The sequence below is a fragment of the Bos mutus genome, chromosome 24, assembly GCF_027580195.1.
Source record: "Bos mutus isolate GX-2022 chromosome 24, NWIPB_WYAK_1.1, whole genome shotgun sequence".
NCBI lineage: Eukaryota > Metazoa > Chordata > Mammalia > Artiodactyla > Bovidae > Bos > Bos mutus.
The window spans coordinates 48,664,814-48,691,955 of NC_091640.1; the positions used below are offsets into that span (position 1 = coordinate 48,664,814).

At 52.9% G+C, this 27,142-nt stretch overlaps 1 protein-coding gene across 2 annotated transcripts in view; it reads right to left on the reverse strand.

Moving 5' to 3' along the window:
- Positions 1 to 510: 510 nt before the first annotated feature.
- The window catches only part of SMAD7 (SMAD family member 7), a 30,304-nt gene continuing 3,672 nt past the window's right edge, over positions 511 to 27,142 (reverse strand). The window contains exons 3-4 of one of the 2 annotated variants that reach the window (XM_070362015.1): positions 21,447 to 21,518; positions 511 to 2,515 (exon numbers count right to left, since the gene is read on the reverse strand). In XM_070362015.1, the coding sequence (XP_070218116.1) occupies positions 1,977 to 2,515; positions 21,447 to 21,518 (611 nt within the window). In that variant the 3' untranslated portion in view covers positions 511 to 1,976. Of the gene's footprint in view, positions 2,516 to 21,446; positions 21,522 to 27,142 lie in introns of both variants that reach the window. The other variant, XM_070362014.1, reaches the window with a different exon arrangement.

The following is a 27,142-nucleotide window of genomic DNA, read 5'->3' on the forward strand; positions in this document are numbered from 1 at the left end:
CTTGGGGAGACCTCCACCCACCAACATTCAGCCCCCGCCTCATCTCAACCCCAGGGCTTCAGCCCTCAGGGAATCTGTCCTGGAACCCAGGGTGGCAGTGACTTTCCTCTGGGAAACTTGCACTAGTTTCGGGATTTAATATGAATCGAGAAGTTAACAAGTAGGAAGCAAGGGGCCCAAGTGCTTGGGGCTTTACCTCTCTCAGGGCAACCGCCTCCCTGTCATCTGAGATGACATCCCCTTTTCTCAACTCTTCAGGCTTTAAAAAATCAGCTGCCCTTGCAACTGAGGGGTCCCCAAGGTTGCCCGTTACAAATTGAGGACACCTGCTTAAGGATCTGAGGAAGACCAAGCGGTTTTGGATGTCTCTCCCTTCTCTGGTTCCCCCGACCCAGCTTCCTCCCCCACCAAGCTCTGGGAGACCCCCAAGTGTCCTGGATTCTGATGGCTGCATCCCACCCTCCTCTCGTCAGAAGAAAAAGGAGCTGGAGGACAACATGGAATCAAGTATACATTTTAAAAATTGTTTAATGGAACATAAACTCCTTTAGAAAAACATTCAGCCAGGTGATAACACCCATAGAAAAAAACACCAATCTTGTGTTTATCTTTTTTAATTTGGCATTTGTTATTTGCATTTATATTAAAGCAAAGTGCATCTTTTCTTTATTTTGTTTATACACATTGCACAATACATAAATAATGATGCTTATAAAACGTCTTTATATTTACAAGTAATAATATATTTATATATAACATAAAATACATTTTTTCTTTAATAAATCTCAGGTTTTGTTTTTTTTTTTTCAGGAGTCCTTTCTCTCTCAAAGCACTACAATGCTAAATTTCCAATGAGAATGCTTCTCTTGTTCATTTAAACCTTTGTAGTTAGAAAAATAGCTTATGTTAAAGTCTAAACATGCTCATTGAGCTAAGAGCAGTGTCAACGTATCATACGAGTGTATGAGTTGTAGAAGAAATGATAGGGTTAGGTGTCAGCTCAGGATGGTACCTTGGGTTAAGATGGACCGAATCCTTCTTGGTGGGAAGGGGTGGGGGGTGGGGGGTGGAGGGCTGCTCCCCTCGCTGGTCTAACAGCAGAGCTCAACACACAGGCTGCGGAGGGGAGGAAAGTGCTGAGCTGGCTTTGTGAGTCCAGGAAAAACCTGATGTAACCAGGGCAGGGGAGAGGTGGAGGGGACTGAGAGGGCGCTTGGTGAGCAATACTGTGACGGGGCTGCCCCGGCAACCCTTGGGAAGCCCATCTCAGAGATGTCCAGGAGCAGATGGCCAAGACAGACAGCTGTGACGATGGCAGCGGGGTGGCCAGAGGGGAGTGAGGCAGCACGGGGAAACGGGTTCTGGTCCGGCCTCTGGCGGGGTGGCTTCAGAGAAGCCTTCGGACAGGCCAATGTCCGAGAAGGGGCAAGGCGGGGTGGGGGCTTCCCCAGGCTCTGGGGACAGAGCCTTCTGCTGGGACACCCGCTGCCCCACTGAGCGTGTCCAAAGGGCAAGGGAGACACAAACCTCTCAGCAGGCAACATGCATAGGAAACAGAGCACACCACTTTCCCTCGTCTACACACACGCATGCACGCACTGATGCGCACACACACACACACACACACACACACACCCCTGACAAGGGCAGTGATGACACCAAGGGTGGGGCCTGCTCCCCACTTACGCAGTGTTCGGTGGTACTGATTTTTTTGCTTCCCCTTTTTCGTATCGCACTGTTCTGCCAACCATACCACTCTCCGCCCCTCCAAACCCCAAGAATTCTTTTCATAAGCTATTTCTCAAAGAACAAAACAGAACATAAACAAGGACGACGAGAAGAAGGAGGGTGGGCGGTGGGGGGGAAATAATGACCAAAGAGTTTGCATGAAAAGCAAGCACTCAGGAGGGAAATATTAGCAGCAAAGTAGTTTGGACTGGGCCCGCTCAGCTCCCGCTTGCCCTCTCCCCACGTGGCTACCGGCTGTTGAAGATGACCTCCAGCCAGCACGGGCAGCTGCTGATGAACTGGCGAGTGTAGCACTGGCCCCAGCCCTTCACGAAGCTGATCTGCACGGTGAAGCCAGTCCACGGCTGCTGCATGAACTCGTGGTCGTTGGGCCGCTGCAGGCTGTACGCCTTCTCGTAGTCAAAAGCCTTGATGGAGAAACCGGGGAACACTTTGTGTACCAACAGCGTCCTGGAGTCCGGGTTGTCCAGTGTGGCCGACTTGATGAAGATGGGGTAACTGCTGCGGTTGTACACCCACACGCCGTCCACTTCCCGCGTGAGCTGGATGCCACAGCCGATTTTGCTCCGTACTTTCTGCACCAGCTGACTCTTGTTGTCCGAATTGAGCTGTCCGAGGCAAAAGCCATTCCCCTGAGGTAGATCATAGAAGATGTCCAGGGAGGGCTCCTGGACACAGTAGAGCCTCCCCACTCTCGTCTTCTCCTCCCAGTATGCCACCACGCACCAGTGTGACCGATCCCCAGGCTCCAGAAGAAGTTGGGAATCTGGAAAACAAAAGGCGGACATGATCAATGGTGATGGAAACTGGCCTTCTCATTTTCCTCCCAAAACCAAGACACACACATACATACACCTCCACGATTGGTCTGTCTCTCGATGCAAGACAGAAGGAGGTATGAGGTGGCTGGCTGTGATGCAGGCTGGACAGTCCTCCTACGGGGAGTCTGGAAAGCTCGACCCCGTGATGGAAGAGCCTTGCCTCTAGGCGCGGGGCTCTCTGGGGAGTCTCTTCCCTCCATTCCCCCCACCTCCCCGACTCTATCAAGAACACAGGACATGTGCCCACCTGGCCAAAGGTAATGCCCCATCCTTGCAGAGCTCAGAAGCCAAGATCACTCAGTAAGTTGACTGGCCCTGGTTTTAGGGCTAGAATTTCAGTTCTTTTAAACGGGATGGAACCTTGAAGGCCAGTGGCTCCAGCCTCAAGTCATCCTCGTGAGAAAACCTGGACTCAGAAAGCTTTTTTTTCCTCAGGCTCCAGGGACAAAAGAGCCAGACTTGGACCCCGGGAACACCTGCTAGACAGTCTCTGAGCTTGTCACCCGGTTCTCAGATCAGTGCCTTGGTCATAAGGGATCACTGTCAGGAAAAACTTTAATGGAGGTGGTTTGGGGTAAAAAAACAAAACAAAACAAAAACCTAGCTTCTTAATAGAAAAGCAACTCTCAGAGTGTCCATCAGCAGCAGATCTGTACACAAAGGCTGAGTTCACGTCTCCACGCCAAATCACAGCATGCACCCTGGTGTCACAGCCCAGACAGAAGACAGCACGTCTACAGTGGGTTCGGCCACGCTTGCAGGCCCTTCTTGCCGGCATCACCCCCTTCCCCCTCCCTCCAGAGAAGCAACCCAACCCTGTGCCCTGCCCCCTCCCATCCCCCTCCTCCCCTGGAGGCCCCACCCCTGCCTTCCTAGACGGTGCTTCTACCCACAGGCAGCAGGGGAGACTGGGGTGATTCAGGCAAGGTGATTTTTCCTGAACAGGCGTTGGGGGTAGGGGTGGGTGTCTTTAAAAGGGGGATCCATGGAAGGGAAGGGGGGCCTCCAGCGGCTGGCATTCCAACTCCTCCTTCCTCCTTAAGCTGGAGCCAGCGGGGCAGGCCTCAGACTGGGAACCATAAATCTCCCCCAGCCCGGCCAGGCTGCAGGAACGCTGTGGTTTGTGGTGGCAGGGCGGAGACCGGAAGTCTTGTATTTGTTAACAAAAACGGGGAAAGGCCGGGCAGGCGGCCTCCTCCTCCCGCCCTCCCTGCAGCCCTCGCCTCTCACTTACTGGGGTGGGGGGCTTGGGACACCAAGGTTGGGGGTGGTGTGAGACATCTCTGGATTGGTTTGGGCCTCTTTGATTGTGGAACCCCTGGGTTTTAGCGCCTGGGTGATGCTGGGCTATCAGGACGAGGCCAGGGCTGGAGCAGGGATGGGGCCTGTGTCCTGCTGCCCGGCAGGCTGGGTAACCAGCGCAGCTCAGTACATCAACTGCCTCCAACGTTCACAGGCATGTCAGGACCTGGGAACCAGTCAGCTCCACTACCTTTTTTTTTGTTAAAGCAGCAGCCTGCCTTGCATGCTGTCCCGTGAATAAGCCTGTACAAATGTGTTTGGTGACCCCCTGGGACAGCCTGAGCAGAGGTCCCCAAGATACCCCACCCAGCCTTCTCAAAGGCCTGCCTCCCCAGCTACACAAAATGGGGAGACTAAGGGTCCAGCCTCCCTGCAACCCCCACCCCTAAAATCAACACCAGAAACCTGGCCCGTCCGCTCCCACCCTCACTGGCCTTTCTGAACTACAAGCACGAGAGAGGCTATGTGCCTGAATGTGAGTGCGTTTCAACTGTGTGTTTTGAGTGTGTGTTTGTGTGCGCACACACGGGAACATATGGAAAAACAAGAGAGGGACAAGGGCTCGGAGCAGAAGGTGAGTCATCAGGCATTAACTTGTTTCTGCAAAGTATCCATCAACTGCTAATAAACTCGTGAGCGCTGGCAATCTTTGAACCCTCTTGCCGAGGGAGCTGGGCTCTGACGGCTGCTACACCAAAGCCCCAGAACAGCCACGTAAATAAAAGCGCTCTGGCGTCCAAGTTTGCTGGGGAGGAGAAGGCACTCCTCTGCAAGGCCCGGGGCGCTTGCCCTCCCCTCCTGCTTGTCGCAGCTGGGAGAGTGTTTCAAACTGAGAGAAGTGCTATTATCCCAACTGGGGACAACAAACTGGCCTGGAAAGGAAGGAGTTGCTGGGAGGGAGGCTGAGGAGACCCTTGGCGTGGCTCCCCTGAAACCTGGCACCCTCTCCAGCAGAGGGCTTGTGGGGGGCGGGGGGAGGAGTAAGAGGAGGACAGGGGGCTGAAGATCAAGTGACCCCTGTACCAGGCCCCCCGGGGCCAGGAGAAGCTGGGTGGGGGCCTCGTCTGCCTGCTGGGCCTCAGGGCGGCAGGGGAAGTTGGTTGGGGGCTGGGGCCTGATGTATGGACAGTAGGCGGCGGGGGGGTGCATTCTGGTGGGTTTCTCTTTCATCTGTGCAGCCCGCCAGTCCACCCAGCAATTTGCTTCCAGACATCCCCTGCAAAGAGCTTCTTTCTGTGGAGGTGAATGGCCCAGCCCAGAGAAACGGCAGCGTGCAGGTGTCCCTGGATGTGAACAAGGCCCCCTGAAAGCCCACAGAAAGTGCCCTAAGTGGGGGGTAGGAGGACCCTCACCAACCCTCCCATGTCACCTTGCAGTCCCCTGGTACCCTGATACCTCTTCTCCTTGCTGCTCCTGAACTCTAGCTCTGAGCACAAAAACAGGCTCTCACGCAAACCCTTCGCCAGAGGGGACGCAGCACACGTCGAGGGGCGCAGTGCAATGCCCCAAATTGCCACTTCGGATTCCCCTCCTTAGCCCTGAACTCCTGGCGTCTGGGCACATTTCTGGGAAGCCCTCAGCAGCATCTTCAGAGAAACACAGTTCCCTGAACCAGGCCCGCAGCCCACAAGCATCTCCCCACAAAGGTCTGTGCAGACAGCTCCTGGGGTTTCCCAGGTTTCGAGGTGAGGAGCCAGGAGGGCCGTGCACAGAAAAACAAGTCCCCCCACCTCGTTAGAAGGACCGAGGAAGGGTCTTCGTATCCTGGGGGCTGATACTTAACCTCCAAAGGCACAACTCGCCATCCCTTGTTAATTTCCCTCAGCTTTTATAACCTTTTCCGGTATTTTCAACAACTTCTCCCTCCTCAGAAAACTGTACAGGGGCTTGTCTTAAAACCGTATTTGTGCCTTTTAAAGCATCCAAAAGAAAAGCTGTGTTGTAAAAAGCGAACTAATCAGATGCCTGCTCACAATTTTTTCTTTTTATTACAGTGCAGGGAATTTTTGGAGCAACCCCAGAAAAGTGCTGAATCGGCCTAAAATTCCTTTAAGGTTGTTCCCCCCTCCACTTCCCAATTTCCCTTAAAGCATAAAAATCTACCCTTTAAGAGGAAAAGGGGAGAGGCGGTGTGGAGAAGGGGAAGGACTTTGCCTCGTGTTTGCACTTGCATTAGGGAAGACCACTTAACAAGGAGCTCCCTGCCTCGCACAAAGAGTTATTTAATTACCCTGGTCATGAATGAACAGACCAGACCCTTCTAGAAGACCAGAGGCTCATGAATGAATCTCATGCCTGGAATGGCAATGGCACAGGGTGACCAGACCTCAAGGCCACACTGTAGGTAAGAGGGGAATTTTTTTTTTTTAGTTGAAGATGTGAGGAGATGATGAAGAAAAGAAAAAACTGGAGGAAAAGAGAAAAGGCCAAGGTCAGGGCCTTGATGGTACCATGTCGTTTCCAGTTTAGGAAGGTGACCATAAGGCCAGAGAGGCAGAGCTGTTCCAAAGCACCTAGGAGGATTCTGCAAACATCTGAAGTGAGGCCACTGCATGCAAGCTGGATCCACACACAGAAGGGGTGCTGATGGGGTGGGGGAGGCGGGGGTCTGACTTTTCACAAGGATGCTCTTGGGAAACCGAGATAGCACAGAGTCACAGCAGCAGGCACCCACCGAGCCCTACGTGCCCACTGCCAGGGGCCTCAGGGGGCTGGAATGCTCTTCTCTGAGAGGCACTTGGATTATAAAGAAACTAACCTCTCTTATCCAACATTCTCATTACCAACAGTGGGATGGGTCTTCGAGCCACCACCCTCCCCGGAGGTTAGGGATGGAACCCAGGCCGAGGAGGGCAACGGGAGGGCACCCATGCAGGCCCAGCAGTACACCCGGCAACCCTGGGATGCAAACATGGCCACGCCTCGCCTCTCAGGTCCAGGGTCCTCCCTCCTCGGGACTCCCGGCGCCGCCGAGGGCTGCCTCATCCTCTCCTCCCCCTGAGCAGTCGTCCCAAAGGTTAACAGCTCCCGTCAGCCTGGGTCCCCACCCTGGGCAGGAAACTGGCTGTTCTGAGAGCAGCCAGCCCACTCCAGGGACAGGGACTGAGATAATAGTGCCAACCCGTCGCATCCAATCTCACCCCCAACAAAATTAACGAAAAGTTTCTCACTGGTTTTCAGTTTTCGGGAAGCAAATGGCCCAAAACTAAAACAAATACATAAGCGCTTACTGCGCCGTCTGAGCTCAGTCTGGGTTCTGGGGTGGCTCTAATCGGCCACGTTTACAGCTTCATCTGGAACTCGAAAGATGACGCCAGAGCTGCTCCCCTAGACTCCAGGGGCAGCAAAGACAGCTCTGGGGGTTAGCACAAGCTCCCCATGGGGGCTGAAACCAATTCAAAATGCTTCAGGTTAACTCTCAGGTACCCAACCAACGCTGAGACGAGACGCATCACCACCACCCCAAGCTCTTGCATCAAAGGGATCAAGAATGAATTCTGGCTGGAAGAAGGCAGAAAAAAAAGGTTGGATTTCTTTTTTTTTCCCTTCCCAGAGCCTGGCAATGAGGTTCTCCACCAAGGTGGCTGGACTTGGGGATGGCAGGGGGTCCCAACGGCTCTCCTTCAAAGGCCAGGGCGCTTCTTCAGATCCCTGGGCCCAATCTCCCAGCTATGGAGTCAGACATCTCCCTTCAAATCTGCCTCCAGAGGCTCCCTAAAACGGAGCTCCCAGTAGAGGCTTCACTGGTGTTATGACAATTTGCTAGAAGTCTGTGAGAGGTCGGGGCCTGGCCAGCAGCCACAGTGAAGGTTCTCAACTTTTAGGGGGCGTATCATCTCGGAGGCTCTCCAAGTGCTCAGAAAATGCAGACCGCACCCCACCCCACCCCCACCTCACCCCAAATCGGAGAAGGGTTCTAGGGTGACACTTTACACCCACTGGAAAGGGGCTCACAGATAGGGGACCCCGTGAAGCTGCATGGTGTTAGCATCCTGATGTTAATGGAGGGGGAACGAGGCAGGTGGAGACACCTATCACCTGCTGAAGAGCAGAGCTGGGTTCAAGGCCAGAATACAGCCTTGTGTGAGCTGTGGGTGGGCAGCCACCTCAGGCCTCTAAAGCCACACCAGTCCTCTCCAAACGCCAGAGGGGAAAACAAGTGTCCTTCAGAGCCCACTTTTGAACTGCTATGCCTACTCTGTCCCCAAGTGTGGGGTCCGGCTCCCTTGCACCAAGAAGCCAGGAGTGAAAAGACTTCTCTGCCTATAAGCCGCTGCTCTGTGACCTTGGTCAAGTGGCTTTGCCCCGTCAAGAGTCGCAGTGTGACCTGCCCACAGCTAACAGGAAGGTGGGTGAGGGGCCCCCTTTTGGCTCTGCTAGGCTCCGGCTCCACTCGGGGAGATTCAGTATTAAACAACACTGGTTCCCTTTATTTTTACTACCTTCCGGAGAGTTAAGAAAATAACTTTGAGGAGCGGGGCACATTTTTGCATTTCATTTGCAACAATAAAACAAAAACAAAACAAAATTGGAAGGAAAAGGAGATGGGAGTCAGATTTGGCTGGGTCCATCTCTAATCCAATTTTTTTTTTCCCCTAACTGCAAAGAGTTACAAACTTGTGTTCTTCCTGTCTCCCATCACGCCTGGCCCCCAGGAAGAAGTGAGTCCTCAGGGGAGGGTGGCCTGTATTGCTATTTTATTTCCAATGCCCACCAGGCTTGGTGCCCTGAAGCTTCTCACTCATCGTCACCCTCCTTCCTCCTGCAAACTCCCCGAGCTTACACACTTGGCAGATCCTGCTAGTCTTGAAGATTTCGTGACTGTGCCTTAAAAATTGTGATGAGTAATCCGTTACTAGAGGTAAAATGTACTTCCTTGCTCCCCGACGATGGGCCCCAGCCCCACCCCCCAGAGCCCCTCAGATGGCCCAAGTCAGAGGCCCCCCAGCCCAGGGGTCCCTCCTAAGAGCAGTGTTTTGCCATCAGAGGATATAATTGAGGGTAGCGCCGGGCAGGGGTGGGAAGCCACACATATCAAAAGCTCCCATCTGTCTCGCCAGCCGGCTGACTCGGCTTCCTGTGCCCCAGCCTTCAGCCATGCAAATTATAGCGTGTACCCGGCTGCCTGCCTTCTGAGGAGGCCAGCTCTGCTGGGCTCCCAGAGGCCTCAGAGGAAGGGTGTGGACTCCCAGCCCGGCCAACTCCATTCATAATATTTACAGTAAATGGGCCTCCCCGGCGGTTGGTTAGTGTGCATCCAGCCTCATCCTGCAAGTCTGAATTTCAAGTCTCTTCCACCCCATGGTGCAACGCCCACATCCCCACCATCATCCCCCTCCTCACATAACTCAGCAGCTCCCTTCAGAAAGGGGGTTCACACACTTGCACACACAGAGCCCCCCAGACCTGCACGGTTGTCACCTGCTCTCCGACCTGCTCCCCTGGGGGGAGGATCCTGGCCACTTCCACGAAGACATGAAAAGGAGGGGAATACCCCACAACTCTCACCCACCCCCATCCCCACCTGCAATGGGTCCTGAAATCGCCCCCAAATTTCGCAGGAAGATTCTCAACTGGGGGTGTGCAGCCCAACAAATAAAGAACCTCTTCTTAAACCACCAGAAAGCCCTGCATTTTCTTCTTGTTGCAGACCACTTGTAAGTTTCGCTGGCTAACACATTCAAGAATCTTAAACACAGATGCAGAATAAGCCAATTTTCCGAAAGGACGCAACCCCCAGAGGTGCAGGGCAGTTCTTTGGTCTGATTCTGCATGTCTGGAGGCTCTGCTGGAGCTGCTTTTGCTGTGGTCCTCGATTTAATAAAGCCCGGGGAGCCCGCAGTGACCCTCCAGGCTCCCTGCAAGGTATTCCAGCCCCAGATGCTGGCCCTGCCCCCACCCTGTCCCCCACCCTCCTTCAGCTCAACTCTCGATTTTTTTTTTTTTCTAGAGGGTAGAGAAACCGTCCGAAGATGTGGAAAAATCCAGCAAGAAACAAAAGTCCTTTTCATCCCTCCCCTCCCCCAGCTCCCCTTGTTCCATAACAATTATGAAAACTGTTGGACGGGATGGCATTTTGAACATTTACTGCATTCCGGCCAATAAATTCCAATGCTGGATCTGATGGAAAAGCCTTCCTCTCCGGCCAGCTCCCTGGCTCCCCGCCCCCCACTCACTCCCAGCCCTCATTCCTTCTTTCTTTACAACCCCACAGCAGGGCCAGGCCAGGGCCGCACTGTACTTGCAGGGAAAAACAACAGTTCGACAGAGAGGAGCCGGTGTGCAGACAGGGAAAGTTAATCATTACTTCTGTCTGCCCCGTAATCTAATCTCCCTGGCTTTGGCACACTCACTGTTCAGCGATCTCAGCCCTTTCACCCCCAAAGCACCCAGTATACCTCCTGGGCCTGAGCCCCCCACCCTCCACTCCTCGCAGGCCCTCCCACCCTTAAGTCTCCAGTCCCCCCACTCTGGACCACCCTTCTCAAGGCCCCCCTGTGGCTCTGTGCTGTGTGCCCCACATTTCAGAGGACTCTGGGCCTCGCATAAATGTGGGTTCCAGTCTGGCGGGGATAACCGCAGAGCCAGGCCACCCCTCCTCCTCCACTGCACCCCTCACTCCACCCCCCACCCCCCTGCCCCAGAACTCAGCCTCAAGCCCACCTGGTTGCCTCAAGTGATCTGTGATCCATCTATACAGACACACAAGTCAGGATTGGCCCTGCCTCCAAAAACCCAACACAGAATGACCACGTGCCCGGCAATTCCACTTCTGGGGGAAAAGGCTCGGCTTCTCCTAATCCTCTCCAGTTCACCCTGCCTTCTTGAGTACAGTGGATTCCTCGGTGGGGGCTGCTGGGGGAAGGACCCCAGGAAATACCTGCAAATATTGGTATGCATATGCATTTTTCTGGGGGAAATGATCCTTCTGCTTTCACTCGTTCTTGAAAGAGTCTGCAAACAAAAAACCTGAAGAACGGCAGTCTTTTTCTTCACCAAAGGAAGAGCCCATGAGCTACCCACCACCTCAGCAACAGAGGTTTCATTCTCACACACCTTCCAATCCAAGAACCAAAAATCACAGATCACAGGATGCCATTCGGTGCTGCAAGGGGCGTGAGAACCAAGTCCACTGGCTTATTTTGTAGAGGAAAAAACTAAGGTCCAGGACAAAAATGGCTCCACAAAGGCCATGCAGCCAGCTGGTGGCTGTGCCTCCAACCTCAGCCCAGAGGACGGAAACCTGGAGAGTGGGCACTTTCCCTCCCACTGTAACCTCTCCAAACCCATCCTGGGCATCTGACAAACATTGGGCTGGGGGACGAGGGCAGCTTCTGAATCTCTGCAAGCCCCTCAATGCCAGGTCTCTTCCCCAGGAAACATCCCCAGCGGGGCTTTGACTCTGATCCCATTGAGCTGGAGATGGGGCCCATCTGTTTTTAAGAACTGTACTGTGCACCCAGATCATAGGAAGAACGCATCTCTTGCTTTTCCCTCTGGGTTACTGATTAATGAGGGGAGGGGGCGCTGGCTGGGAGGCTGCCCTGGGGCTGGCAAGGTCCCCAGGCACATTCTGAGCAGAGCAGCTCTTCCAGGCCCTCTCGAGCCCCAGAAGCTCGCTGAGCCTACTGGAGAAGGAGACCTGCCAACTTCAGCAGACCAACCGCAAGGTGGGAAAGGGCGATGGAGATTTAAACTCCAGGTGGCAAAGGCAGAAAGGCGAGTTTACTGACAGCACAGTCCTTTCTGGGCTTAGTCCTTTTTTGTTCCTGTTAACCCCAAGTTAAAAAGTAAAAAAAAAAAAAAGCAACACAGAAATGAGTAAACACGAGAGCCACCAGTTCGGGCTTGGTGACCTGAGTCTAAAAGATAGAAACTCCGCATTTTGCAAGAGGGAAGCTGGAGTTGAAATCCACCCTTCCCTTACTGTCCGGGAACAAACCCTAGGGCAAAACAGCTCTTCGGACTTGACACAGGAGCAAGAACGAATGAATGAAACCAGTGAACTCCCAAGAAGCCGTCAGTCGGTCTCAGGGGGACAGCCAGAGCAGGATGCATGCGAACATGAAACCCTTTGGTAACTAGGTGTTAGATTACCTCGTGGAACCCCACCCGCAGGCAGGTCAGAGCCTCTCAGATCATCTGGGAACTCAAAAATGGACTTGACCGTCAGATTTTAAATTAAAAACCAAGTGTTGCTTCCCCAGATGGCCTTCTAGAGAATCAAGCCCCCCAGAGTTAGAAAAGTCAAACTCCCGGGCTTTGGAAACGTCCCACCTCCCCTGTGGCTGTAAAGACATAAATGCTACCATTCCAGATGTCCCCTGCCCCCACTGCGTGCTCAGCTGTGCTCCCAGGTACGGCCAGGGTCTGGACTACAACCCTACCTCCTGCTATTACGGGCTGTTATCTCACCATCAAGATAATGGGGAGCAGGGACAGACACAGGAACAGGGGAGACAGACCTCTGTTTATCAACAAGCTTTTGTTTTATCTCGGCTCTCAACAGACTTCACAAGCAAAGCACAGCCCCAGGCCCGCCCCTGCACCTCAGCTGTGTCTTACAACAACAGCTCACCCCACAGCTCGGAAGCTGCCAAATTCTGCTCCAAGGACCCTCCACCTCACTGACCCCCTAACACCCTCAGACGAACTGTAACCCTTTGCAGAGTCTAAGAACTACACAGCCTTTGTGCCTGGCAGAGCCTGGCACACAGTAGGTGCTCAGCAGAGCCTGGCACACAGTAGGTGCGCAATAAATCACTGCTAAGTGATTGTACCACAGGGACACGCTGGCTTCTCCCAAAGCAGTTGGTCCCCCACCGACCACCCCCACCACCACCCCAGCTTCCAACTGGCAGGAGGTGGCCCATGTGAACCCACCTATTTGGGAGGGTGCCTTCCAGGCAGGGGTCAGCCAGAAAGGCTGAGGCCTGGCCCCAGGCTCCCTGCGCAGGCAGGAAGAGAGCCCCTGTCCTCAGCTCCTTGCCAGCCGGCTGCGGCTGATCCCGGGAGGTGTTTCCAAGCCAGGCGCCGGCCAGGCCACCTCTGTGGGCTCACCACCTGCCCACAGCCTTCTGCCTTGGCGTCCTGCTCGGTCTGGACACGCTACCCCCACCAAGTATTCCACAATGCTTTTACACACCCCCAGGGCCCTTGTTGTGTTATGAAAACAAAACAAAGCCCAATAAGGAAAAAAAAAAAAAAAACAGCTGGGGGGAAAAGGAGCAAGCCGGCCACACACAAACTTCTTTCTTCCTGGTCTCCATCCTAAAGATGGCTCCTTGGCAGCCCGGGTCAGGGTCCTGTCCCATGTCCCGCCCCCGTCAGAGAACAATGACTCTGTCAAAGAGGGGACTTAGAAACCCAGAGATGAGTAAAATGACAACTGTTTTCACACCCGGCACAACCCCACCTTCTCCACTGCGGGGCTGCACAAGCCCTCTTTCTGGGGGAAGCTACTGGGTGTCTGAGGGCCACGATACCCCCGTGCCCCAGGGCAAAGCATAGCTCCCGGGCACAGCTGCACCAGGGGAACTGTTGTCTGCCACCTCTTTTCACCAGAACCCCAGCACTAGACACTCAGGAAGCTAAGGCAGGGACTCCCTGAGCAAAAGGAGGCTCAGAGCTTGTAAATAAAGACAGCCCCAGCCTTCCAGGTGTCAGGCACCGTGGTCAAGGGGACCCCACGCTGGGGTGAAAAGGCTATGGGCATCAGTAGATTTCTACCTACCCCCCTGCCCCCCAAAATATGTTTGTTTGTGTGTGTGTGTGTGTTGTTGTTTTTTTTTGCAAGTTAAAACTGAGCTAATGACACAGGGTGGGGCTCAGCATGGAAGAAGACTGTGTAGCCAAACCAAAATTCGCTTCCAGCCAAGAGCTGCTCAGCTTCACCACTTGGGGAAGGAAGCTGAAAAAGTCATGAAAGATTCTTTAGTAAACCGGGAAATAAGGCTGCCGTTAACATTTCAACTGAAGGTGACCCTTCTGGTTAAAAAAAAAAATTTTTTTAAATAATAAAAATAACATAAAGTTCTCAAACAGCCTCTTTCTTAAATGAAAATGGCCTAAAAGTTCTTCGGAGAGTGGAAGGAAAAGAAGGGGCTAGGAAAGAAACAAACCAAAACAGAACCCGGCTGGCCTCCTCGCAGCCACTACCTTTCATGAACCACTTTTTTCTGGAGTTCTTCTCATAAAAGGAATGATGCAATTTCCTGTCTTGTCCCAATATTTCCTGTTCACTTCCAAGGTGAAAGTTATCACCCTGGTTTAAACAACTGCCCTAAACTCCATAGAAAGTTCCTATTTCCGTGCAGTGCCCCATGCCAGTCACAAAGAACTCCTCATCTTAGAAGATAAACCACAATCACTGTCTACACCTCTAACTGAGTCAGCTTTAAGAAAAAGCCTCGTTTTTCTCTATGGCAGCTGCTGAATCTACAGTCCCAGCTGCCCCAGAAAGTGGGCTAGAGGTGCAGATCCCCACGGGGAGAAGCACCCCGCCGTGAGCCAATGTGTTTAGGTAGAGCGGCCGCCACCAAGGGAATGTTGCTTTCTTGGTGTGTTAGCCACTAAATTGAGAACTGTGCCTCAGCAGTTAATAATATCTTCCCGCTGAAAATAGCCCAGAGAGGAAGCCTGTCTGTGACAGTAGGCACACAGCCAGACTGGGCTAGCCATTCAGTACTGAGCGAGAGAGATGGCTGGGCCAGTGGTGACCTCCCAGTGGTCACACTGTACAGTATCCTTTCACAGGGCTCCTGCAAAGGCAGGGCTCCCACGAGTTACTAGCCTGCTCTGCAGCCCTACAGCCTCAGCAAAGACCTCACATGGACCAGTGGCTCGGGCAGCAGGGCCAGAGGAGGGGTCCAGACTGCCCAGCGGGAGCCAGGAGGACCCCAGGCTTTGGGAGATAGCCCCTGCAGTGCTGCTTACTAGACCCTGGGCTGCCCAGAGGAAAACAGCGTCCGGGGCAGAGAGGGAAGAAGGGGACCTATTCCCCTGCTGAAAGGTCAGCCATGGAAAATGAGCCACAGGGAACCTTCCTGTCTCTCCTTTCTGCCACCAGCATGGAAAAGGAAAGGCTGAAAAATCACAGAGACAGGCCCTTGATCAATCCCTCCCACTCCCTGCACCCCACTCCCCCACCCTGTGAGACCTCAGAGATGCTTTGGAAATAAGTGTCTGCCTCCAATAGCTCCCAGTGTTTTATCCTCCAGAGCCGGTGTTTCTTAGGCACTATCTAAATACCTGCATGTATTTAAAAGCTACCGCAGGTCACTATTTTTTAAGATTGTGGCAAGATACACATCACATAACATTTACCATTAACGACACTGACAGCACCTGCAGAGCTGAGCAACATCATTACCAAGTTCCAGAACACCTTCATCATCCTGAAAGGAAACCCTGTCTCAGGGTCACTTTTATAATGTCCTTCACTACAGCAAAGCCAACAGGAGGAAGGGGCAGAGTTAATACATCTTGTCAAATTTCTTGCGGTTGTTTAGTTGCTACATCAGGACCGACTCTTTGTGACCCCATGGACTGTAGCCTGCCAGACTCCTCTGTCCGTGGGATTTTCCAGGCAAGAATACTAGAGTGGTTGCCATTTCCTTCTCCACGGGTTCTTCCCGACCCAGTGATTGAGCCTACATCTCCTGCATCGGCAGGCAGATCCTGTACCGCTGAGCCACCAGAGAAACCCCCTGCTGCTGCTGCTGCTGCTGCTGCTGCTGCTAAGTCGCTTCAGTTGTGTCCGACTCTGTGCGACCCCATAGACGGCAGCCCACCAGGCTCCCCCGTCCCTGGGATTCTCCAGGCAAGAACACTGGAGTGGGTTGCCATTTCCTTCTCCAGGGGTTCTTCCCGACCCAGCGATTGAGCCTATGTCTCCTGCATTGGCAGGCAGATCCTGTACCGCTGAGCCACCAGGGAAACCCCTACAACCGAGCAAATGTCTTAGCTGAGAAGAGGCTCAACAAGCAAGACACTTGAATTCTTCACCATAGGAGCACAGACAGAATCTGTGCACAGCCACCAAGAGAAGCTACCAGAGATACTCCCCATGGGAACAGAGATCCTTTTACCCCCTACATCAGAGGCTCCCCAACTTGTCCGCACCTTGAAATCACCTGGCAGGCCTCAAAAAACACTTGATGCTGGGATCGTGCCAGCAGACCGTGAGGTGAAAGATCCCAGGGGTCCTAACGTGCAGGCAGGTCTGGAGACCCCCGCCTGTGCTTTTTTTTTTTCTCCCACTGGCTTCAGACACCGGCTGTGAAGGGAGCGTTAATGCGAGCACTGTATGCAGGAGCAGCGTCGTGGGACAGTAACAGCAGCAAGGAAGTAGCCCAGGGAGCCCAACTGGATCGTGAATCTTTTGACATTTCTTCAGGTCCAGAGGCCGACAGCTGGGCTCTGCTAAGGCAAAGCCTACCTGGGGAGGGGGGGTTAGTGTCCCAGACTGTGGCAAGAGACACACCAAAACCTGACCCTCACCTGACCCCCTCCCCCTCCACAGCTGGCCAGGTTCTGTCTCGGTGACAGGATGCATGAGGCAGCAGCCCATCTAGTCTGGCCGGCAGGGCAGCCCCAATTTGCTCCAGAGCCTTTAAATGCTGTCACCCTGCATTTAACTCCTGCCTGACTGCCTCATTCTTTTCAGGACAAAGGGAGTTTAACAGTGAGCCCTTCTCCAGGGTTGAGTGCATGACCTCAAGGCTTGCAGAAGAGGCCAAGAGTCTAAGCTGCTGTCTGTGACTGGTCTTCAATGGGTGTGCACCAGGTGAGCTGGCCTGGGCCTGAGTCATCAGGTTGGCACTAGGGGATGTGTGGGTCCCCAGAGATCCAGACTGTCACTCTTCACAGTGGCGTGAAGGAAAGGGAGTGGGTAGATAAGGGGCTTGCTCACGGTCACATGGGCTGCTCCGTCTGACAACCCCAAAGCCCGTGCTCTTGGCCACTTAGATGAACTCAACCCACCCCACCCCACTCCCCATGGCAGATACCAGAGAAACCACAAGTTGCCTGTTTCCAGGCACAGGAAGGAGACATTAAAACACACACACACATAGGCACCCAGGCCAAATCCCCAGTTTGCCATCACTGTTCCCAACCAGACAACAAATGCAGCTGAATAACGTTCCTTAAAAACAGGATGGAACGCTCTTGCCTAAGCTCCTTGGTTTGGGCCCAAGATGACGGTGGACGGAGCCAGGACCACGGTTTCATATCATGCAGGTGTTCTTGAAGACTCTCCTCTGAGGCTCTCAGAGACACCAGCAGGCATCAAAGAAGAGGAAAGAACCGTTCCTGGAATGGATGCTGGCCTAAGGCACTCCCATCACCCAGAACTAGAAGTGATACGTGGATCTGAAGACCTTGGCAAAGAAGCAGGCCTCCCCTGGGCTGGTAGAACTGTGTCTCCAACGAGCATGGTTTTGCACAGGCAAGAGAGGGCTCGCTCAGCCCCCTCCACCAGACACATCCATACTAGGTCTCCACTGCCTCCCACCTCCCTCCTCCAAGTCAAAGTTGCTCAGTCGTGTCCGACTCTTTGCAACCCCATGGACTGTACAGTCCATGGAATTCTCCAGGCCAGAATACTGGAGTGGGTAGCCTTTCCCTTCTCCAGGGGATCTTCCCAACCCAGGGATCGAACCCAGGTCTCCCACACTGCAGGCGGATTCTTTACCAGCTGAGCCACAAGGGAAGCCCAGAATACTGGAGTGGGTAGCCTAACCCTTCTATAGCGGATCTTCCCGACCCAGGAATCAAACCAGGAGTTTTCTGCATTGCAGGCAGATTCTTTACCAACTGAGCTATCAGGGAAGCCCTCCTCGAAAGTGGCACCGTTTTTGAAGTTCTGCTTGCTTGCTAAGTTGTTTCAGTCGTGTCCGACTCTCTGTGACCCCATGGGCTGTAGCCTGCCAGACTTCTCTGTCCATGGGATTCTCCAAGCAAGAATACTGGAGTGGGCTGCCACTTCCTCTTCCAAGGATCAAACCAGCATCTCTTATGCCTCTTGCATTGGCAGGTGGGTTCTTTTACCACAAGTGCCACCTGGGAAGCCCCATTTTGAAATTTAAATGACAATGAACGACACTGGCCTCTAATCCCTGCCCTTCACCAGGGAGGCCCAACCAGTTTCAGACATCAATATATGAAGGTTCTGCAGCTGAACAACCCCAACTCACAAGTGAGGCGGTACTCCTTCAACACCCCACCTCCCCCGCCCCAAATCAGGACAGCAGACAAGCTGAATGAAAGCTCCCCCACCGCCCCCAAACTGCAGATGGAGGCTGCAAAGATGACAGTTTCAAACGCATGCTTTCAATTACCAGTGATACAGAGAAAGCTCTGCAAGTAAATCTTTTCCATTTCCACCACCAAGCTGAACCCAGAAGCTTCCCATCGATGTCAGACCTCTCCAAGGTGGGGACGCCTGGCCCAGGATGCATGCCAACAGCAGGATTTGTTCTACACGTCTTTCAAGAAGTACCACACCTACGATCACGATTCAGAACCAGTCCATAAACACTCCCCGGGCCCCAAGCACACATCCTCAAGGAGGAGCTGTCTGTCATTCACCGACACCCGCGTGAGAGGGACCCAGGCCTACCCAGAGCCTGCCCACGGGCATCTGCCCGTTCATGTGTGCGTGCACGGGACTGTCTATCTGTACGTCTGCAGCCCGCACACACGCGTGCATGCGTGTACACACACGCGCGCGCACGCACACACACACACACAACCAGGCACCGAGCAATCCATCTGTCTCGAAGAGCCGGCTGTCAGAAATGAAAGTACAATCTCCTGGAACCGAGTCACAGCCTTCTAAAAATGTGTGCCGTTTTCCCAGACTGAGGAAACTTGCAGGGGTGGGGTCTGTTTCACTGAGTCCCAGAGGCTCGGGCCTGTGTCTCACCGGCCAGTCCCGCGCTGCGCGGCTGGAATTCCAACCTGCAGCCAGCGGGCCGGCTCCCAGAGCGCCTGCCCGCCCACTCCCCTTCCTCGCAGGAAAGGGAAGGGCCAGCCTTGGAGTCACCCCGGCATCTCAGGAGGGGCGTGCCTTCAAGCACACCCCCACCCCCACCTCCGAGACACCAGGTTTTCACACCACTGTTTTTTCTTTCCCTTCTTCCCCTGCCAAGAGAATCAAGCCCTGGCTCCTGCTGCCGACCTTCCTCCCACCCTAAACTGAGCCCCATTCATTAGGCCCGCTCTCAGCCAGGGCAGGACAGGAAGGAAAACAGCACGCGGGGGCCTGTGAAAGAGACACTCAGAGAGGTGATTTCCAGGGGGAGGTGGGGGCAGGGGCGTGTGGGCGCTTTCCCTGCTCCCCACCTTGATGCCCACTTGGCCTGGCCCTCAGCACGGCAGGCACACCCCCTCCAGCCTTCTTTCTTCCCCTACCCAGCCCTGCCTCATTCAGCTAATGCACCCCCCCTCAACTGGCCTCATCCTGGCCACCCCCACCCTACCACCCCCCATGGAAAGATCAACTTCTTTGAAAGGAGGAGGTTTGGGCATTCTCCATTTGCAAAACCCTCCACCTTGGACCTGGGCCACTAGTCATCTTTTGCGGGGGGTGGGGGGACATTCTCACTGCAGAGATGGGAGCCCTGGGTTTTCTCAGCGCCCATTGCCTCCCCTCCAGATACCCCCAAACCACTGGCAACAACCCAAGAAACAGTTTCTTCAATTTCCCCCCACAGCACATTATTAATAAACCGCTCCAACTCTGAACGGAAAGAAGAAAGAGCTCAAACTTTGAAGCCTTGGGAATTAGTAAATCAAGAGCTAAAATTCAAAACAAATGCTCTTTCATGTGGAGCCCCCCCCCATCACTTTTTTTTTTCTTTCTGCAGTTCCCTTGAACCATGCTAGCTCTTCAGAGACAAGCACTCCTTCCTAGCAGCTCCTCATTCATTGACTGCAGTTACTATGGGGGTTGGGGGGTTCATCATTGCTTTACCCCCAGTGTCTTTCCAGGACTAGAAAAACTCTCGGAAGCCCACCCATCTCAGAAGGGGCAACACTGTCACACCGTTTGGCTCTGGGGCCGGGAAAGGAGGCTGGTGTCGTCACTTCCTCCAGCAGAGGAGACAGACAAGATGTTATCAAGGAGACAAACCTTCCGAAAAGCCCCCTTTCAAAAGCTACCACTTCCCTTGCTTATTTCATGTGGTTCGGAGGGGCTGGGACTCCTCCTGCACATTCAGGATTTAAAAAATAAAACCGTCTAACAACATCCTGAGTGCACGATTTCGCCCAGACCCCTTCTCCTCCTTGGCCTTCTTTCTTTCCGGAACCCTCTCAGCCTTAGAAAGCAGAAGAGACACAACTCACACATCCCTGTATGTTCTTTCCTCCTCCGCCACCATGGTCCACGCTCATCCTCACGCCCCCTAGCCCCCTGCCCTCTCTGGGTTCCTCTTTTTTCCTGCTCAGCTCTCATTAGGAGCTTTGAGTAAACAATACCCTCTGTCTCAGATAACAGCCAGAGTATATACTGTGCTGAAATCAAAACAAACAAGGGTCTCCCTGAAGACATTCTCGGCAAGATCAATTCCTGCAGCGGGAACTGGCTGGGAGGAACCAAGACTGACTGACACTTGACCAGTTAGAAGTCCCCTCTCAGAAGCGCTTTACAGCTTCCATCTGCACTGCCATGATCCCACCTACACGAATGTCCCAAAGGCAAATGCCCAGGACTCTACTGGATCTTCTGTTTTCTCCCCCAGGTTACTTCCCCTCTTGTTTTAGCTAGTTGTTAGAAAATCCTGTGATGGCATGCGTACTGGGGTGGGAAAAGCAGGTGGAAACAGGACATCTTTAGAACAAAATGGAAATGTCTCCCACTTACATTGGTAATGAGCATCTCCAAGTTTATCACTCTCTTCTCCCGTCTCTCAGTGACAAGGATGCTCGGGCTACCCAGTGCCCCTCACCCAATTCCATAACCCTCTAGCCGGGGCAAATTTCAGGCCCCTTGCTCACACCTGTGGGCCCTGAGGGACACCTTCCCTGCTGGCTCAGTGTCAGCGCCTGCTATCTGCAGTGACCCATCCATCCATCCATCCCCAACACACACTGTAGACTCCAGCCGGAAGCTCGACTGGGAGGCAGGATGGGCAGAGAAGCACTGAGGTCGTCTTCTCTAAACTCCCATCCTACACCCAGGATCTATCTTCTACAAGTTTCCAAAAGGTGGATCCCTTCCCTTCAAGGCACCTGATGCACTGAGAGCAAGAGAAGAGCTTAAACCCAAGAACTAAGAACACCAGAGTCACCAAGCGAAGCCCCTCCAGCAGGGGGCTGCTTAACAACAACTCAGAAACACAGCCCACACCCAGGTGGCCCCCATTTCCACATCTATGGGGCAGGCCAAGAACCTCGAGCTGAAGGGCGACGGGAGTCAGCGCAGAAACGTCCAGTTTAACGCACATAAAAACGTGGATTAACTCCAGACCAGCTGGGGTGGCAGAAGGCCACCTCTGGTCCTCCAAAATCTCCAGTCATTTCAGGAGGCCTTGGAATCCCCGGGAAAATAAGAGAAAAGCGTCTCACCTGAAAGCCCCCCAGGGGCCAGATAATTCGTTCCCCCTGTTTCAGCGGAGGAAGGCACAGCATCTGGACAGTCTGCTGTGGATTTGAGAAGGAGAGAGAAATAAATACACAAATAAATAAATAAGTACACCAAGATTAATTTTTAAGCACATTCTAAGCAGCATTAAAGAGAAACCACACATTCCAAACGGCTAACTCCCAGCCACGATGCTGATTATTAATGTGCTGCTCAGGCTTTGCTACCCATCATGAGACAGACCACAGCACCTTGTCACCCGTCTAGGCTCCCGGCAGCCAGTTAATCATTCGTCAAGTCAGACTCGATCACAGACTGCTGAAATTTTTTTCTTTTATTGCAAGTCCCCCATTGAGGAAACCAGGTAGTTCCCAAGGTCAAAGGAGGCCCGTGTTCTCTCCCAGCCACCTTTCTCGGGGCAAGATCAAGGGCACGGCCTCTTTGCTTGGATCCAGTGGCCCTCGCCACCACTCTCACCTGTTTACAGACAGACTTCCCAGTTCTTTAAGAAGAAACGGGTGTTGGGCTGAAGGGACTGCGTTTCCCTTTCTAATAGAGGTAGAGTAAGTGCAAGAAAATCTCAAGTACGACTCAAATAATCTTATTCATGTACGCACCTGGGTGAAGCCCCCTCAAGTCAAGAGAACAGAGGACATTCTCAGCAAGGCTCTCAGCTCCTTCCAGACCTAATCCAAAAACTCCCCATGGGTGGAAACCTTCCTGGGCAACCCCAGACCTGCAAGGCTCCCTGCCCTCCATCCCTATAAAATCTTTCTGGCACCCAGCACTTGCGGAGTTGCCTTCCGATGTCTTTCCTGATCTTTTACCTTCAGATCCTGTCTGCCTGAACTAGTCTATAACCTTCTCTTGAATGTCTGTGTCACCCTCAGGTGCTCAGCATAGTGACCTAAATGTTAATGAGGATAATGACGATTCCAGCTGAGAAATAGACTCCACAACCTCCCTCCAAGCAATTAAAACAAAAAATAATGGCTACGAACCACAACTAATTAGTCCCATGAAACAAAAACACACAAGACCCCATAAGTGTATCGGGCATTACTGCCAATGCCAAACTTAGGAAATCCACAGAGAAAGGCCAGCTCAGGAAAGGAGCGTCCTGGCTCCAAAGCAGTCACACCGGGTCAGATGGTGCAAATCCCAGACCCTCCTTCTCCAGGTCACTAGCAGGATGTCCATGGAGTGTGCATTACCAGTTTCCCACTGGAACCGCTTAGCCAAGACGGCAAATAGGAAGCCAAGGGAAAGAGGAGCCCAGAGGCAAGGAGCCATGGAGCTCTCTAGAGACCTAGCAGCTGTGTCCATTCCCTGGGTAAAAAGGGGATGGGGCTGGGCTTGCCACCCTCCCACCCCACCCCCAGTCTTAGGTTCTCTCTCTAATCCCGCTCTTGCATTCTCCCTCAGGTGCAAGAACAACTTTCCAAGAATTCTCCTCCACAGGGGAAGGGTGGGCTGAGGAGTGGCAGCATCAGGCAGGGGAGACAGAAAAGACCATGTGGGTAATCTCATTGTATCAGGGTAAAGTTTAATTCCTAACAGGAATATACAGTGTTACAGGATACACTTAATCAAATGGAAAACAATAGGGGCAGGCAGGAAATGGAGTTGCTGCTTAAAGAGTGTATACCCTGCACTTTCCAAACTACTCCGATGGACTTCACCCTGAAGGAGAGACAGGCTCCCCGTGAAACGGAAGACACCCCCACATTTCAACACGATGATTTTGGCCAGCCCCCACTGCCCCCAACTCTGGCTGGCTGAATCCCAGGGGCAAGGTGTGTTTCAAAGGAAGGGCCCGGCATCTCGGGGTAGAGCTGGGACCGCGAACAGGGCTGTCAGCCGGTCTCAGATCAAAGGTAAGCCAGCTCCACACCAGCAACCACAAGCGTTTCTATGAAATGGTGCTCTGCCCTTTGTGCAGCGCCTTTGATCTCAGGAGGGATTTACAAACATTAATTAGGTCTCCCTACCACCTCTGTGAAGGAGCAAGGTATACCTGTTTGACACGTACCTAGGTAAACTGAGGCGTCACTGAGTAGCCCAAGGGGCCACCCGGTGAGCGGGGCCCTACCCAAGGGTTCAGCCCTCTCCTCCCCAGCAGGCCTCACTCTCTTCCCTGCGGGTAGTCGGGCTGAGACAGTCTTCAGCATCATCTAGGTCCTGCCAGGCTAGTAAAGGGCCAAGAGGCCACACCTCCGTCTCTCACCCACAAAAAAAAGAGCTTCGCTGCGATAGCTCTCCCAAGTCAGGGTGTCAGCTTCTGCTGTGTCACCTGCTCCCCAGAAGTGCTGGGTTCTGTGGGAGACTCATTTCCCTGTCCCAGCAGCAAGAGAGCCCTTGAAGACGTGGGCCTCGAATGAGCTGCTGCAAGGGATACAAGGTGACAAAGCTGGGGACGCCCTCTTCTCTCAAAGAATGGTTTCCCGACAGCCAGCATCGTCTTGTCAACTTAGCTCTGAGCTTCCTAAGTACCATCTGGCACAAAGGAGTTCCCCCGCCCACCACTATACCCTAAGCTCTGCCCCAACCCACAGCCCTGGTTACAGAAGGACAAACCGGTGCATCGGAATCAGCAGTGCATTTTAGGCAGGCACATCATCAGGCCTGTAGAATGACTGAATGAATGAACAAACCAACAAATGAGTGAATGAATGCATCATCTAATTGCTTCGATCATTTCTAGATTTAAAAACAGGCATGAAAAAGAGCGGCCTGAGTTGAAAAAAATAAGTGCAGAGCAAGGTCTCAGACTTCTCAACTAGGCTTTGGAGGCCTGATCTGCCAAGAGGCACTGGTCACCAGGGTCCCTGGCCTAAGCAAGGAGCATATACCCAGCAACATCAGCCCCCCTCCCACCCCAAGACATTCTTCAAATAGTTCAGACCTTCAGATACAGAGGAAACAGGAAGTAGAGCCCACACAGCATTCCCACTCCATAAACTGCGATCTCATTCTAATAACCTGCTCTCACCCCTGGTGTGATAAGGGTGGATAGGTGCCATGACTTCTGAAAGCCTCATGTCACAGACACCGTGCTCCTTCCTTCAGCCATGGCGAGCGCCCCTTCTCAGAAGATCCTGCTGACTTCGAACCACCTAGCAATCAGGTCTACCAAAGCCGGGCCATCCCAGAGGCCGCAGTGGAACGGCTTGAACCATAGCAAAATGGAACTCCCAACTTTTAGCCTTGGCATTCCTCCAAAGGCTTCCCTGGTGGCTCACTCCATAAAGAGTTCGCCTACAATGCAGGAGACCCAGGTTCGATCCCTGAGTCAGGAAGATCCCCTGGAGAAGGAACTGGCAACCCACTCCAGTATGCTTGCCTGGGAAATCCCATGGACAGAGGAGCCTGGTGGGCTACAGTCTGTGGGATCGCCGAGAGTTGGACACGACTTAATGACTAAACCAGGACCACCAGTTCCTCCAAAGGCTGCAGGGAGACCAGGCCCCAGCCCCTTCCCACCGCCTCAGCCCATGCTGGAGACTTTGCAGAAGAGATTCCCTTAGTTGTGCCACTGGTTAAGATTTTAATAACGTTCCATTGTAAACCTTATGGCTGCTTCTCACCTAGTAACCCAAGGCCAAAAATTCAACCTGGACTCGGAAACTTTAGTGTGAGCAGCTGATCTAAATCCCCAGCCAAATACTCTCCGCAATGTGCAAGGCAAAGAGAAACCTGGGGCAGCATCGCATCTGTGCCCCTGGCCACAGCAGCCAGCACAGCCAGCCCTGGCTGTCCTCCAGTGCGTCAGGAGACACGGGGGCTTCACCTATTAGCACCCTCATGTCCTTACAGCAGGATGCTACTTTTCGTTACGCTTTTTTTAAATTTCAGGGTTTTCTGAGTTTGCAGGGCGGGGGGGGGGGGGACCTACTTTTTTGTTTGTTCTTTTGTTGTTGTTTTGTTTTACACAAACATTTTGGGTGAGTAACCAGCTGTCTGAGTTTCCGATTGGCAGGTTAATCACTTCCTATTGGCTGATCCGGAGAACTTTTCTCCCCCTTGGAAATGGCGCATTCCTGTCTTTGTGGCTTCTCCTGTTTACACACATTCTGCTACCTAATGTCAACACTTGCTAATGAATAAATATATCACTCCATTTGCTGAAAATGAGGTCCTGGCCTGAGATGGTCACTGCTTGAATCCGGTGGACAGAGCCTCCCACTATCTCTGCAGGAAACCCCAAAGAACGTGGGCCTTCTTTCCTATGGTGATAGGAAGTTTCTCTCGGAACAGTTCCCCCAGTCGTCTTTAACCCTGGGGCCAAGATGACTGGCCTCTCTCTTCTCTCTTTTAAGGAAAACCTCCACATTTGAAGACTACAGAAGGAAAAACAAAAAGCAGGAGAGAGAGGGCCCCTTGGAGAACTAAGCTCATAAAAGAATTCTTGAGCCTTGATGCCAAAAACCCAGTCAAGTTACATTCTTGGAGAAAACAGACCTTGGTAATCTCAGTTAACGTTTGTTACAAATACAGAGCTGGTTTATCTCCTCATTAATGACCATTTATCTGGTGTTTTGTAAATCGAAAGCAAAATATCATATGCTTCGCAGGCCACTTATTAGACAGGCACCAGGCAAGCAGCAACGCCTTCCGACTGGAGGGAGTGTGGAGTCAGGGAGGGCTGGCTGGAGACCATGGGCTTCGCTTACACCATTCATTAAAGTATTTAATTTAGGACAACGCCCCAGCAAAACTTTTAATTAGTGGGGGGAAAGGCCCAACAGCCAAAACTCATGAGGCGGAAGGACCTGTAGAATTCCGAGAGGGAAATGGGGCCCAACCCTTCATTTCTCCTTCTCCCAGAACCCTGGCAAAATAAGACTGTCACAAGCACTGCATTTCTCAGGCACCGGCAGAGACCACAGTTACAACTCAGACTTGCAGGCACAGGAACCTCCCCGCTGTAAGAAAGGGCTCCAGGAAACAAGGGCCCATCGGAGCTGCCTCCCAGCTCTGTGGTCCCTCCTCTCTTCTCCCCTGCACTGCCAGCCAGAAGTTGAATGCAGACAAACCCAACAGGGCTGGTGCCAGCCTCAAGTGGGGCTTCTGCCCTGGCCGAATGCCATCCAGTGACAAAGCGACAGGCAGGCCAGAGCTATGCTAAACACTTTTATGGCCCCCACTAGGAATTCTGAGAAAACTAGGAGGGGGGGAGGGGGCTGTTGCCTTTACTCCTTAAATTTTCTATTCTCTTGCCCCAAACCGAGGTCATCTCTACACTTTTCTAAACAGTCTTCTCTCCCATCGGGCTCTCCAATCTCCCCACTGATACTTCTGGCACTCACAGAGTCTCCCACGTTTCCCATCACCCTGTCCCATTTGGCTCCCTAGACCTGCATGCGCCAGAGTCCACGCTCTGAGTTGAGCCAGCTTGGGTTATGGAGTACAAATACAAGAAAAAAATGAACAAAATGGAAAGCATACCTAAGAAACATCTTTGCAAAAAGAAAGATATATATGTACACACACACACACACACACACACACACACACACACTACCTCCAGCTCCAGTCACAACAAAAAAAGAAAAAGAAAAAAAAAAAATCCACCAAATTGCCAACAGAGGAAACCTATAACCACCTCAGGGCAAGTCCAGAGTCTCCCCAAGCCGCTGCCTAGACACACAAATCCGCGTTCTACAGCCTCCATTTCTAA